Here is a 16112-nt window from a genome sequence, read left to right as displayed (position 1 = left end):
GTGGCTACTGGCATCTAGCGTAGAAGGACTGGGAAGTTGCTAAACTTCCTACAATACATAAGACGGCCTCCCAAACAGAATTATGCAGCTCCAGATATCAGTAATGCAAAGCTGAGAAACTTGCTGTACATTAATCAACTCTGAATTTGACGAAACACACTATTCTTTTCCCTACAAATCTCTACATTCAAACAAACTTTCTCTCGTTCAAAATCATCACCTCAGAGGACCTTATACTTACCTCAGTGACGTTTTCACGCTAACAACACTTTTAACAGCATTGCTTTATGAAATTTATTCCTTTAAACTATCTTCTTTGGTGGCAAAAACTCTGCATTTTCCAAGTAGTTTTGATATTTAGAAATGGTCAAACATTTTCTCTTAAACTTAGTAAAAATACAGATGAACAAACTACACAGTAAGAGTCACAGTCACAGCCAAGGACCAGCTTCATGCCAGGATTACTCTCTGGAATGCTTACTACATGGTAACTGTTAGTACCCATTTTACATATGAGGGAGGTAAGGCTTCAGGAGATTCAGTGGCTTGATCATGGCCATGAGACTTAAGTATAGGAGTTGGAATTCAAATCCAAATCTGTTTTCCTTCAAAGCCCAAAGTAATGATACTGATTTCCTATATGCCATGCTAGCTGACAAAACAATTTTGAAGGAAAAATCTCCCCCCACCCAGTGATACAATGGTATTCCGAATAATGGCAGCATTGTCAAAGGCAGAGTACTGCAGCATGATTAATTTGAAGAGAACAAGTTCACTTGTCTATGTAAGTTGAAGTGTGTAATATGTACACATGTGATCACATTTTTAAATCACTCATTAACTTGAGTCACTGGTAATGAGCTCTCTCCTTCTTTAGCACAAAGCCCTTCCACTGACATACAAATAAGTCAGTAAATGAAGGAAGGACAAAAGAAAGGGAATTGCAGCAGGAATTTGACAGAAAAGGAAGGTAACATACGCTCAAGGATACACCAGCAGGGAGGAAGGAGAACAGATAGAAGTGGTAACTTCTCTGGATAAAAATTTTTCAAAAGGAAAATATGTATTATTGGCCAGGCCACTGCTCAGAAGATATAAGATCATCTATTTCTCAGAAAAAAAATGCAACTGGTCTTTTGGTATAAAAAGTGTTTACTATGAAAGTGGCTTTAATATTCAGCTACTGTCTAATGCCCTCATCAAATATGAAAAAATGAGACATAAAAGTATGGCCCAACAGATGCTGAGTAAATTGGGCTGAATTCCATCTCCAGGTTTTATGGAGAAAACATCCTTCCCAAAGGATCAAGGAGTGCCTGGTACCCTTGCCAGCTAGACCTCTAGAATGTTCCAAAGCATCTTAAATACCTAAGATGATATCACCATCCTTAGCATCTTAAGCACTTAAGATGATATCTTATCTTTGCTTTTCTATATAGTTAAGGGTTTCTATATCTGTAAAGCAAATGGTTTAGCTTTGCATGTTTTTTTTTGTGTTTTATAGAGTTTAAGATATCATTATTTGATGGCTCAATAAGAAAGAAAAAAAATCTATTAACTAAATCATGACCAAGTATTAAGAGGTCATTAACTGTAAGATAACAAATTTCAGCATTACTTTAAAAATGTAAAAAAAATCTGCATCTTAGAAAGGAAGAAATAAGATACATGGAATTATCTTATATGTTACTTTTATGTCTTGCTTCTTTGGCCTAACATTATGTTTATAAGGGGCTTCCAGGTAGCACAGTGGTGGAGAGTCTGCCTGCCAATGCAGGAGATGTGGGTTTGATCCTTGGGTTGCCTCCACCCTGGAGGCGGTGGTGGCAACCTGCCCCAGTGCTCTTGCCTGGAGGATCCCTTGGACATAGGCGTCTGGCGGGTTGCAGTCCATGGGGCTGCAGAGAGTCAGACACAAATGAGCATGCATGGACACACACACACACACAAAGTATGGCCCTGCAATTCCAAGAGGCCTATGGCTTATTTTAGTTGCCCATCAGGCAAACAAAATAGAAGCTCAAGCTTTCTGGGCAGAGTTCCACTGATTATGCCATGATATGAAACCAGTGTATGTAGAAAACTGGGTTCAAACTGGGGAGTTCTGGTTCCCAAGCTCTTATTGACCAGCTGCTTTATTTTGGGCCCTTGCCTTTCTTTCTTCTCTCTAAAATAAAGGATCGAGACTACATGATTCCTTGTAAATGCACAGATTCTGTGGTTCTCTTCACAGTCAGGAAAACAATCACCACAAATACGTATCCTTCTTTTTGCAACATGGTTTTAGGTCCCTGGAGGCAAATGAACTAGGAAAGTAGTGCTAGTAAGTCAGACACAGAAAGACAACTATCGCATGACATCACTAATATGTGGAGTCTAAAAGAATGATACAATTGAACTTATTTACAAAACATGAATAGTCCCACAGAGATAGAAAACAAATTTATGGTTACCAAAGGGGAAAGGGGGGGAGGGATAAATTAGGAGATTGAGATTAACACATATATATTGCTATATATATAAAATAGATACAAGGACTTACTGAACAGAACAGGGAACTATACATATTGTAATAACTTATAATGTAAAATAATCTGAAAAAGAATATATATGTGATTACTTTGCTGTATACCTGAAACTGACATAACATTGTAAACCAACCATGTTGTTTAGTCACTAAATTGTGATCCAACTCTTTGCGACTCCACGGATTATAATCTGCCAGGTTCCTCTGTCCATGGGGCTGTCTAGGCAAGAATACTGGAGTGGGTTGCCATTTCCTTCTCCAGGGGATCTTCCTGACCTAGAGATCAAACCCACATCTCCTGGCAGGCACATTCTTTACCACTGAGACACCTGGAAGTCCTTGTAAACCAACTATACTTAAATTAAAAAATAGACCAAAAAAAGTAGGGTGATGTCATCCCTTTCCTACCCTTTACAAACATGTAACAAAAATGGTTCTTTATCTAAACATATGAATTAATATGGTGAGATCACACAGTGAACATAAATAAAAGAAACAAAGAAAAGGAGGCTGGTGGTTACTGCAGAGATACAAGTTCTCTCCATCCCTCCACCTGAGCAGGGGCCTGGCTGGGTAGCCCAGAGGTTGAGGATGAGCTGACTGCTGTAGGTTCTGGAACAAGCCTGCAGTCCCTTTGGTGTGTGCTGGATTCAGTATTATTCATTTTATATTCCCTCACACGTTTCTAGGGCCCACAGAGTATCTTCCTCTCTCCATTCTCAACTTATTCACAGAGCGATACATCGGATATTCCAATACACGTGTCACACATTCAGTCTCCCCTTCCACTTTGCTGAAAGTAATTCAATGAGTTCAACGTTGCCAGGGTTGGCAGTCTGGACCCAAAGATGTAGGGAGTAGAATAAAAGTATACTCCTGCTCTTTGACAGGTCCATTTTGTTGTTTTTAAACCCAGGACTTTGATTCTGTTGTTCTTCCAGACCATGCCTCTGCCTGCTGCCTTGATCCCTAGTCAGATCTTCTGGCTGCCTTAGCATATCTAATAAAGTCCGTTTGTAAAAGTAACAGCCAGTAAAAACTGTTCATAAAGGTTCCATGCCACTGAGAGGCAAGCAATTTAAGTGCTCAGTGGAAATGGGAAGTACCTTTGACTGGGCTTCTGAATGCAGTGAAGGGGAAGCTGTCAGGAAAAGATGCCAGTTCAAGGCAGCATAATACAGGAGCCCTTGGCATCTGACGGTGCAATCATTCAACACTGTCAACCTCTAGCAATGCTAATGGCCATGATTTGTTCTACTTCCTTAAGAGTTAAAGGTCAACTGTAATGCAGGAAAATTCATTATTTGTTCAACACTGATATTCCCCTTTATAAACACACGGTACCTCCATAAATTTTCTCAAAACTGTACATGATGCCAAGTCCTACTGTGACTCGGCTGACAGGTGGCCAAGTTATACCTAAAGCAAAGATTCAGGACCAGACTGCATGGATACATGAGGCAAATATTGCAGTTCCACAGAAAATCCCTCATTGGTTGGAGAAAATGAGATTCTTGGCAATGAGGAGCCTGACCGGCCTCGATACGTATTTGTGGTGATTGTTTTCCTGACAGTTTAGAGAACCACTGTCTAACAAGACAGAGGTCCCCAGCCCCCAGGATCTAATGCCTGATGAACTGAGGTGGAGCTGACGTAATAATCATAGAAATAAGGTACACAATAAATGTAATGTGTTTGAATCATCCCAAAACCATTCCCCCCAACCCTGCTCCATGGAAAAGTTGTCTTCCATGAAATGGGTCCCTGGTACCAGAAAGTTTGGGGACTGCTGTACAGGGGACAATCACACTAGGAGAAGAGCCATCATCAGAAAGGTGGTTGTCCAGAGAGTAATCGCAGCCATTCCACTTCCAAATGGGAAACGTGTGTCATCTTGGAATCACTTCATCTTGCCACACCGGGTTCTCCTAGACACTGATTTTCCATTTCAGAACACGTTTTATTCTTTTATTACTTTGAGTGGATGGTAATCAGACTATTTCATTCTGCTTGACAACCGGTACCTCTACTTGGTCTGGGAAAAGACTTGGTGGTGAGTGATTTAAAAGGCCCTCTTAGTTTCAATTTAATGAGCCATTTTAGCAAATAGCACTTATGGTATGCCAGGCATTCTTCCAGAAACTTCACCAGTGATAACTGATTAATCCTTGTAAGTCAAGGATCGACCAAGTATAATTTAAGAATAAATTATATTTAAGATCATATATAAATTATATTTAAGTATAATTTAAGAATAAATGATATATACTTAATATATAATTAAGTATAAATTATGTAATATAGATATATTATATATAAGATATATATAAAGATAAATAAAATATAAATATATATAAGATATATATAATATAAATTATATTTAAATATAATTTAAGAATAAATTATAATAATAAATTATATATACTTAATATATAATTAAGTATAAATTATATATATCCCCCCACTACTCTGGGGGGACAGAGTTACAGAACTTCCTTTTCAAGCTTAAGGAAGATGCCCACTCCCATGTTCCCCACCTTGGGATGCTGAGTTTAAAGACTGCTGGGGAGAGAGAAGGCGTATTTTCATAGAGACCATGGAGCTCCTCCACCAAAAAGAGTAAAAATCCTGACTACCACTGCTTGCTGGTTGCCTGGTGCTTCAGATGGTAAAGAATCTGCCTGCAACGTGGGAGGCCTGGGTTCGATCCCTGGGTTGGGAAGATCCCCTGGAAAAGGGAATGGCTACCCACTACAGTATTCTTGCCTGGAGAATTCCATGGACAGAGGAGCCTGGCGGGCTACAGTCCATGGGGTTGCAAAGAGCTGGACATGACTAAGCGACTTTCACTTTACCATTGCTTGCAGGTGTCTAGTACAGTAGGACATAAGCATGTGCTATGTACCCAACAGAAACGTGCCCAGAGGTGTGCAAAAGCCATGCACATAAATGCTAATAGCAGCACTGTTCTCAGTACCCCCAAATGGGAAACAACCTAGAGATCTACCAGCTGCAAAATGGATAAATCACTTGTGGCATATCCACACAACAAAATGCTCCACAGCAAGGAGAAGGAATGAACTACTGACACAGTAAACAGCATGGACGAATCACAGAAACACGACACTGAGTGTAGGAAGCCAGACACAAAAGAGTACATACTATGTGACTGCTGTTTAATCTCTCAGTTGTGTCTGACTCTTTGTGACCCCATGGACTGTAGCCCGTCAGGCTCCTCTATCCATGGAATTCTCCAGGCTAGAATACTGGAGTGGGTTGCCATTTCCTTCTCCAAGGGATCCTCCTGACCTGTGTCTCCTGCACTGGCAGGCAGATTCTTGACCACTGAGCCACCTGGGAAGCCCATACTGTGTGATTCCATTTATACAAAGTTCAAGGACAGAAAAAACTCATCTCTGGAGACAGAGGTTGCAATATATGAAGAGTGGCTGCCTGTAGAGGAGTGGGGACTACCTGTAAAGGGGAACAAGGGAACTTCTGGGGCGGGGGTGGAAATATTTCATATTTTGATAGGGGTGTTGTTCATGTGTGCATACCTATTTATTAAAACTTAGTTTGTATAAAGATCTACACACTTCACTGCCTGTGTGCTTTATATACTTCAATACAAAAGAGTATATTTTGTATTGAAGAGTATATTTGTATTGAAGAGTATATTTTGTATTGAAGAGTATATTTTGTATTGCAGAGTATATTTGTATTGAAGAGTATATTCTGTATTGAAGAGTATATTCTGTATTGAAGAGTATATTTTCTATTGAAGAGTATATTTGTATTGAAGAGTATATTTTGTATTGAAGAGTATATTTGTATTGAAGAGTATATTTGTATTGAAGAGTACATTTTGTATTGAAGAGTATATTTATATTGAAGAGTACATTTTGTATTGAAGAGTATATTTGTATTGAAGAGTATATTTTGTATTGAAGAGTATATTTGTATTGAAGAGTATATTTGTATTGAAAGAGTATATTTGTATTGAAGAGTATATTTTGTATTGAAGAGTATATTTGTATTGAAGAGTATATTTTGTATTGAAGAGTATATTTGTACTGAAGAGTATATTTGTATTGAAGAGTATATTTGTATTGAAGAGTATATTTTGTATTGAAGAGTATATTTTGTATTGCCTCATAAGTGTTACAAGAATCTTGGAGCCGTGGACTGTGTGGCTGCTGCTGTGCAGATGCTGCCCGTGGCGAGTCCACCATCTACAGCTTAATCCAGCTGCTGAAGCAAAGCCAAGCCTCTGAGAAATCAGATCCAAGTGTCCTCTAACTCGGTCCCCATCAACCCTCACTGTACTCATTCCCTAAGGAAGATGTTTGTCATGGAGGGTTGAAAATAAGGTGCCAGAACTCTGGTTCTCAAGCCACATTTGAATATCCTCAAGTTTTTGGCAGTGTGATTCAAACATGAGCGATTCCTAACCTCAGCAGCAAGTGGATTTGTATGTAGCTCTCACTATGTTCACCTAATGCCACCTCTCTTCCTGTATCTTATCACAGAGGAAGAGTAACTGTAGGACTAAGATGTTTAGGCAGCTTGGATTTTGTGAGATTAGATGTGTCAAACTCCTAGTTATTCTTCACATGGCCACTCAGTGAGAGACACCATTTCCCAGCTTCCCTTATAGTTAGATAGGGGTCATGTGACTATGCTCTCACCAACAGAATGTCAGTGGAAGTGGCCCATGCAAATTCTACTTGCTTTAAAGGAAACGGCTTAACTGGGCTTCCACACTACTCCTTTCATCAGGCTGGAACAAAGAGTAAATCAGTGACCGAGTTTCAACTAGAAGAGAACAACACTCTTGGGAATGAAAGAGCTACAAAACGGTCAGAAGTTAGGTCCCTGAACAACTCCTATGCCACTAGCCTGGTCCACTCACCTCTAGACTGCTATGTGAAAGAAAAATTTCAATTATTGCATTTGGGGTCTCTATACTACAGCATCTTCACTGACACCCCTAGCAATAAGCTTCTGAGGCTCATGGTCTCCAGGCAGGAATTTTCAAGTCTCACATACTCTACCTAGCCCAGTAATTCAGATTACACTAGTACAGGAAGACAGCAGCCCTCCTCCCTGTCATACAATGTTAATCCTGTTGTTAAACTAGCCCCCTACCTCCACAGTCTATGAGACACTTTCAGCTCCTCATTTGTATACATACAGTCCTTTCACAACACAGTCCCACCCTCCATACTCTGCCTCACTGCACACATTTGCTGCACCTATAGCTAATATTCTGGAGGGTCCCTGAAAGCACACTGCACCTGAAGAACTCTCTGCTCACACTTCTGGCCAAGTGGAGTAGCCTCTTCCTCACCCCCATCCCGCAGCCTCTCCCGCCCATGAGGCAATTCTTACTAAATCTTCAAAACCCAGCCCAAAAGACTCCAGAGAAGCCTCTTGAAAACCCCAAAGCAGAATGACTTCCTCCCTCTACTATGCTGTGGTATTCATGAAGACATTTATCACTCTGAGCTGTAGGGGTTTAGGTACATGTCTGACCTCACAGCTAGAATATATGCTCCGAAGACAAGGTCCCTAAAGGTTAAGATCATGTCGTGTCCATTTTCTTAACTTTGGCATTCAGCCATTATCTGGCTCATACTAAACGAGGGTTGAATGAAAGAAGGAAACAGAATTTAAGATGCTCAACATTACTCATTATTACAGAAATGCAAATCAAAACTACAATGAGGTATCACCTCACACTGGTCAGAATGGCCATATCAAAAAGTCTACAAACAATAAATGCTGGAGAGGGTGTGGAGAAAAGGAGACCCTCCTACACTGTTGGTGGGAGTGTAACTTGGTACAGCCACAATGGAAAACAGTATGGAGGTTCCTTAAAACACTCAAAGTAAAGGTATGATATGACCCAGCAATCCCACTACTGGTCGCATACCTCTAGACAACCATAATTCAAAAAGACAGATGTATCCCAGTGTTCAATGCAGCACTATTTACAATAGCCAGGATACAGAAGCAACCTAGATGTGCATCAACAGAGGAATAGATAAAGAAGATGTAAGACATATATATATGATGAAATATTACTTGGCCCTAAAAAGGAGTGAAATTGGGTCATTTGCAGTGATGTCAATGGACCTAGAATCTGTCATACAGAGTAAAATAAGTCAGAAAGAGAAAAACAAGTATCATATATTAATACACATTTGTGGAATCTAGAAAAATGGTACAGATGAATCTATTTGAAGGGCAGAAACAGAGATACAGACATAGACAATGGACATGTGAATACAGTGGGGGAAGGGGAAGGTGGGACAAATTGAGAGAGTAGCAATGACATATATACACTACCATGTGTAAAATGGCTAATGGGAAGCTGCTGTGTAACACAGGGAGCTCAGCCCGGTGCTCTGTGATGACCTAGAAGGGTAGGAAAGGGGGTGGGAGGGAGCCTTAAGAGGTAGGGAATATACGCATACATATAGCTGACACACTTAGTTGTACATTGGAAACTAGCAACATTGTAAAGCAATTATACTACAATTTAAAAAAGAAGAAAAAAAGGAAGCAAAATTTAACAGCTGACCTGCTTCAAAACTCTATCCATACATTATCACTCTTACCTATTCAGTGCAAACGCATAGTGGAATTTAATGTTATGCTGGTCAGCCAAATCACATGTAGGCAGCATCTCCAGTGTTTCTACCAGCTTCACCATTGCATCGTAGTCCTGTTGGCAAGAGGTCCCAAGGTGAGAGAGGAAACGCAGTTCTTTGCAGGTTTTCTTAAACAGTTATAAACATGAGACCACCTCAGCATTTAAATATAGGCCCTTCCCTACAGGCAGTATTTAGTGAAGTTAAAGTCCTTATAAGAACAGCAATGAGATTAAAAAGAACAACAAGATGGATGAGAGGAGACAGAGGAAGAATCCCTGCTCTCAGAGGTCACAAAAGGACCAAGGAAAGGAAGTTAGATTCAAAGACGATAAAAGAAAACGAATGAGCCAAGCAGCTAGGAAAAGCTACCACATTTTGAGTGTAGGAGAGTTATCACCACTGGCAGGGCTGTGGGTTAAAATGAACTGGACGTAAATATATAAGAAATCGTGCAGTCATTTGCCACATAAAGGGAGGAAATATCCCAAGGCTTCCTATTTTGTCAGAAACAATCCAATTCATTTAAATCAGTTTCTCAACCTTGGAGCTAGTGACACTGGGGGCTGGATCAGTCTTTATGGTGGGGGCTGTCCTGTGTATCATGGGATATTAAGCAGCACCTGTGACCTTGACCCACTAGGTGCCAGTAGCACTCCGCCCCCCTGCCCCAAGTTGTGACAACCCAAAATATCCCCAGACACTGCCACATGTCCCCCGCTCGAGAACCATGGCTCTAAACTGCATAATTACCCAGGGAAAAATTGCTCCCATGTTCGTCTCGGCTGTATCCCCTGTGAGCAGTGCCATCTGCTACCCTTTCAGCCAACTCAGAATCGCTGTTACTGGCCAACTCGTTGACAGCTGGCCACAGTTAGCAGACGAGGCCTTCCCACCGAAATCTCACGCCTGTTTTGTGGCATTACACTTTGAGGCTGCTGCCCAAGGAAAGGGAAAGCAGAGTACTGCAAGAAGCTTCTGACTCATCTTTGAGCCTGAGAGTCCCCCCAAGGGAACGTTATAAAGAGGAGAGATGCGTGAAAGCAAGGGCAGAAGGAAGCCAGCCGCTCAATGGAAGAAAGACCTCCAACAAGGTCCTTCCCATTCTCTTGTTCCATGGGGCAGCGCTCAGTCATCATAATTTCTAATGGCATCTGCTATTAAAATCAATTAGGTGCATCTGTTTGTCACCAGGTGCGTGAGTTCCTTAAGTGGTTGACTCTTGTTCTTGGCTCAGGTCATAAATGGAAGCCTCTCTCTTCTAAAGAACTGTGGCCAACAACCTCTGATATGGCTTTGTACTGATAGAATTCTACAGGTTATGTACACTGCTCTGCATTCCTCCAAAGGGAAGGAAGACAAGACATCTTGGAAATGGCTCCACGGCATTAAACTTGGAGGGGGGAAATGACTGCTTTCCTCCATGGTACCATATTCTACAAACCCTGTCTTCAGGACTTCCCAAAAGCCTCTGTCCCTTGTCTTAGAATAAAGCCCTGCAGCCCCTGATTCCTGGACATGCCTCTGTTACTCCTGCTCTCCCTTTCACTCACAGGTAGTGCTAAACAAAGAAGGAAGTGACAAAGGCCTAAAGGAAGTAGAAGAGGAGAGGCATTAAGAGCAGGAACAACAGAGCTGGTTGCCTTAGTTTGAATCTTGACTTTTGCCAACTGCTGTGTGACCTTAGGCAAGTTATTTAACTTCTCTGTACCTCATGTTCCTCATTTTTAAAATGGGAATAATCAGACTGTGCACCCCACAGGCTTCTGAAGAGGATTAAGTGAATTAGGGCTTGCAAAGGGCTTGGAACAACTCCTAGCACAAACTGCATATAAACCGTTAAATTCTGAACTCCTTTTACTAAGCAGTACCATATCTAAGAATTTGCTGGAGCACCCTTCTGATTTGACAAAACCTTCTGCAACATTTCTACCACAAAAGATATGCGAGGTGACCTATGACCCAGCCACATTCCTATTCTGGCTATAAAACAGCTACCTAACCATACATCTAGTCTTTGAGTACTTCATACAAGAATTCCTCATGTCAAGGAAGAACTGTGTTAGCTTCAGATAAGTATATGGCATACCTGGATATCGCGATAGGACAGCAGTAAATTAATGACGATGTCTGAGGTCAGAACCTCAGTGTTATCCATGCGGAGTTTGATCCGAGCCAGCTCCTTGGCCAGTTCATCACCCTGGTATTTGTCTCTGGCTCTCCGGATGTCATTTAACAAGGTTTCTTTGTAATAAGCACTGGAGAGGGAAACAAGAAAAGCTCCAGTCATGTCTACAAGCATCCAGGACTGTGCTGCAGCTCAAACAAACCTAGCTCTCATGGACATGACTTAGGCTAACACACGGGAGCCTTGCCCACACCTGAGCCTCCCAGGATCAGCCAACGGAGAGCACGTCCTACTTGTGAGTGTCACTTTGCAAAAACCTAACCACTCAACAGTTACGAAGAAAATCAGTTCATTATGACCTTGAAAATATTTTCAAAGTTGACCCCCGATGTATTTGGATAACACACAGGACTCACTAGCTACCCCACCCCATCCCCTCTCCTCTGGTATTTTCAAACACATAGAGGGCAAGAAAGTACTTCACTTGAACAGTAATTTCCCCCACCATTAAGAGATTTTTCACAAAGCCGAACGAAACTCCAAAGCCATGAAACATGGTAAAATGAATGTCTTTAAGATGCATCTTTCAGGTATCCCCAGCTAGTAATCACAAAGCTTTTTACACTTGGTCGAGAAACAAAATCTGGATGTGTCCAGGAACAATACAAGAAGCCATGCCTGGACGCCCGCAGACCACCTCTGCCTTTCACCCCCTATTCTTTGTGTCATTTTTGACAGCCAGAATGCTTTCCTAATGGAAGACATAGAACTTCCTTTATGTGGGCATCCAGATAATAACAGGGATGTATTACAACATTTAAAGCAGTTTAAATTCACACTGGAATGTCTCACCATAGCCCCTCCAAGAACCAATGCTACTATTCAGTACTTGGTTTAAAATAGATGGATTTAAATATGTTGTCTACTTTCCAAGTAATTTTTTTTCTATGGAGACTGAGCATGATCAAGTTGTAATACTGTCAACCCATTATGTAGCTGAAACAATTTAACTGTAGACAGTAAAATTAGGTTGTTTATTAAAAAGAGCAAGTTTAACAAGTAATAGTCTTCAGAGAATGAGAAACAATACAAAAGAATAACCAATGTTGATTTTAATTGTTACAAAACTCTGTCCAAAAAAGTGTTTACAGTACACTGCCTGGTCCAATGCTTATAATAAATTTCAACATTTCAGTAATTAAGTGAAATTAATTTACTTTCACTTGCCATGAAATTAAAAGATGCTTACTCCTTGGAAGGAAAGTTATGACCAACCTAGACAGCATATTAAAAAGCAGAGACATTACTTTGTCAACAAAGGTCTGTCTAGTCAAGGTTAAGGTTTTTTCAGTGGTCATGTATGGATGTGAGAGTTGGACTATAAAAAAAGCTGAGCGCCAAAGAATTGATGCTTTTGAACTGTGGTGTTGGAGAAGACTCTCGAGAGTCCCTTGGACTGCAAGGAGATCCAACCAGTCCATCCTAAAGGAGATCAGTCCTGGGTGTTCATTGGAAGGACTGATGTTGAAGCTAAAACTCCAATACTTTGGCCACCTGATGCGAAGAGCTGACTCATTTGAAAAGACCCTGATGCTGGGAAAGATTGAGGGCAGGAGGAGAATGGGACGACAGAGGATGAGATGGTTGGATGGCATCACCAACTCGATGGACATGGGTTTGGGTGGACTCGGGGAGTTGGTGATGGACAGGGAGGCCTGGCGTGCTGCGGTTCATGGGGTTGCAAAGAGTCGGACATGACTGAGCAACTGAACTGAACTGAAGTAAAGTGAAAGTGCTCTGATATAAAAGTACCAGTGTGCTCTGATATAAAAGTATCAGTGCATTGCTTTAATTTTTGTTTCCTTGTCTCTTGCTTATTACCTCAATGATGAGCAAATTAGTAGATTCTACTAATGTTTAAAATTCTATGATTAATCAAATGAATAATTAAGTTGGATGATAGCCATTATCCATTTGCTGGACTATAAAGGCATCAAAAGCTATTAAAGTGTTATTAGTTTAGCCTGTCAAGTAAAAATGTACACTTTAGTCTTGTTTTCAAGGGGAGCTCTGAAAAATAGTTTCAATAAACTAAGAAATCTAATAAGAATGGTAACCTGTAAGTAAATAAACAAAGCACTGAATTAAACACTGAATTAAGCATGGCTTGGAGACACCATGTATGTAATAAACATGCAGCCATTTCTGCCTCTGGTAACCAGGAAAGATGCTGCTAATCAGTGTGAACTTGGAAATGGCTTCAAACCCCTTTTCTGCACAGGGCTCCGGGTGGCCTTCATCAATCTATGCAAGTTGGCACTTGAGCTGAAAATTTGTCTGCCATCCCTGTTACAGATGTTTTCAACCATTAGCATCATTTACCCTCTCACTAACCCTTGCCAGGTATCTGGGAGTTCAAGGGGTGGAATCAACCAACAGGTATTTCAAGTTCTTTGAAATTAAACCAAACTGAAAGATTTGTCTTCCTACTGAAACATACATGAAGTGAATGAAAAACAAACCTGAGACCACTTCTTGCAGACACCTTGCTCATCTGGCAGACTCAAGCTAGCCTACTTCCTTGTCAGACCTGAAAAAATGATCCTGGGAGACCTGTCTCCCTGAACCTTGCTAGAATATTCACTGTGCAGTAAGACAATAGTTAGCAAGCTGGGGCCAAATGAGGTTTTTGAGGGATGTGCTGCAAAAGGTGCCCCGTTTACTTTGTAGATTGGCATGTGGTCACATATGCCTGAGTTGCCAGTCTTCTTTTCCAATTACTACCTGTAGCAGAAACTGTGTGTCCAGAGAAGAGGTGACAGGATAGAAAAGGAGAACAGACTGAACAAGCATGCACCTCCCACCAGCCCCACAGTAGTAATGCTCAACAGTTTGGGGGGCCACAGTGCAAACCAGAGGGACGTGTGGCCCTTATACTTCAAGTCAGTTCTGCCAGCGCTTTGGATTTTCATTTGTTTTGGAAAGACAAATCCTTCTCCTTGTGACTTAACTTTCAGGAGTAAATCCTTTAAATTGGCTACAGGCAAAGAAAATTTGAATTCTTTCTTTAAGTGGAATAATTTTTCTGCCTTCAAGTTTCAAAACAGGGATATTTCAAGGACTAGTTTCTTGAGCACTGAGGCTTCAAGAGGTGAGCTGACTGTTCCAAGGCTACACAGTGAAGGACCGCCTGAGCCAGGATTCAAATCCAAACCTGTCAGCTCTTGAATCACTGCTCCATACCTTCTCCAACATAAATCTACCAAAAACACGTCCCAGGGTACACTGTGGTCAGGATGGCTTCAGCTTGACTCAATACACCCCGACTTGTACAGCACAGGGGCTAATGTTTGGAATAACCTTGCTGACACATTTTAACAACCTCAACAGCTGATTGGCAGTGGATAGAAACTCACCTTCAGAAATGATCTTAAAACACAGAATGTCAGAGTTGAAAGAGCATTAAAGAAAATCAATGATTTAAATTCCTTATTTTCTAGATGAGAAAACAGCTACAGAAAAGCTATCTGTCAAGGTTGCATAAGGAGCTGGAACCAAACACAAACTGAACCCTGACCTCAACTCCAGTTTCATTCTCTTTCAGCTACACCTCAACAGCCCAATGCAGTGAGCCAGTGTGGAAGCCTGCATTCCAGGACGACTTTAAAATGACTGGTTGGAGTTCCCCACTCCCTGGGCACTATGGTCTCTTGAAGGTACATCACCTTCATGGACAAGAAGGGAAAATTTTGGCCAAGTTCCCAAGGTTGAGGACAGTTGATGGGAATTACCATGAGGTCACATGGATGTCCTTGAGGAGGCTAGTAAACCTGTCCACCAGAGGCACACACAGTGGACCCAGGAGGGTGTCCCAGTTGGGCTGCATGTACTCCGAGGCACGCCGCTGGGCATCACTCTCACAGCAAAAATAATCAGCGCATGGTGTCACGATGTATGGGATGAAATAATAATTTCCACTGGATGCCTGGAAAAAAGAAACAAAAATGTTTCACAAAATAAGCAACGCAGAAGCACAGCTGTGGATGTGGGCAGGTGGAACCTTGGTGGGACAGGAAAGGAGAAAATGCCTGATGATGAACAACTACTTGCATAATATGACTATGAATCTAACAGATGCAAACAGGAAACCACTCCATTTCACAAGCTCTAACACATGGGCATACAACAAAAATTTGGTTTTCAATGCTGAACTGAGCAGTATACATCTCTGAATTTCACTGTCAGAGATTTTAGGGTTTTAATTCTCAGAAATTATATTTCATTACATATCCTCCAAATCAGAGGGAACTTCAGCCCAATGATAACCAAGAAGTAAAATGTAAAGGTTTAATTTCTTTCTTTTGGCATGGCTGGAAAAGCCTTATTATTTGATAATTTAACCACAGGTGAATTATTTATAAACTTTGTTGAGTAGAAACTTTTTCAGGAAGCAAATATTATTAATAGATATGATTAGTCCCAGAGATGTTTTGGGAAAAAATTGTTTATAAAGATTTTTATATTGTCAAATAATACTCAAGTAAAACTATGCTTTTCCTATGGAATAATCATGATTCATAGTCAAATTATAACCACTTTTAAAGCATAAACACTACCTTTAGTTTTTTTTTACTCTTTCAGTTTTTAAATTATAAAAGTATGATAACACATTTACAGGAGACTTGGAAAATATACAACAAAGTTACATATAGTTCTACTATATATTACAATTATTTTAAATAGATAAATTTTTAGTTGGAGTTTCTTTATCAAACTCTCAAGTATTAATAGAATGAATACA

The 16112-nt window shown here is 40.7% G+C and overlaps 1 protein-coding gene across 9 annotated transcripts in view; it reads right to left on the bottom strand.

Moving 5' to 3' along the window:
- Positions 1–16112, bottom strand: part of MAP3K15 (mitogen-activated protein kinase kinase kinase 15) — a 150495-nt gene that overhangs the window by 81421 nt on the left and 52962 nt on the right. For all 9 annotated transcript variants that reach the window (XM_081566045.1, XM_081566047.1, XM_081566046.1 and 6 more), the window contains 3 exons: positions 15103–15296; positions 11273–11441; positions 9151–9257 (listed from right to left, as the gene is read on the bottom strand). In XM_081566045.1, coding sequence (XP_081422171.1) covers positions 9151–9257; positions 11273–11441; positions 15103–15296 — 470 coding nt within the window. The remainder of the gene's footprint in view (positions 1–9150; positions 9258–11272; positions 11442–15102; positions 15297–16112) is intronic.

The sequence above is a fragment of the Giraffa tippelskirchi genome, chromosome X, assembly GCF_054371585.1.
Source record: "Giraffa tippelskirchi isolate mGirTip1 chromosome X, T2T-mGirTip1v1.2.pri, whole genome shotgun sequence".
Lineage (NCBI taxonomy): Eukaryota > Metazoa > Chordata > Mammalia > Artiodactyla > Giraffidae > Giraffa > Giraffa tippelskirchi.
Note: the sequence above shows the minus strand (reverse complement) of the source record. Positions and strands in the feature narration are given on the sequence as shown.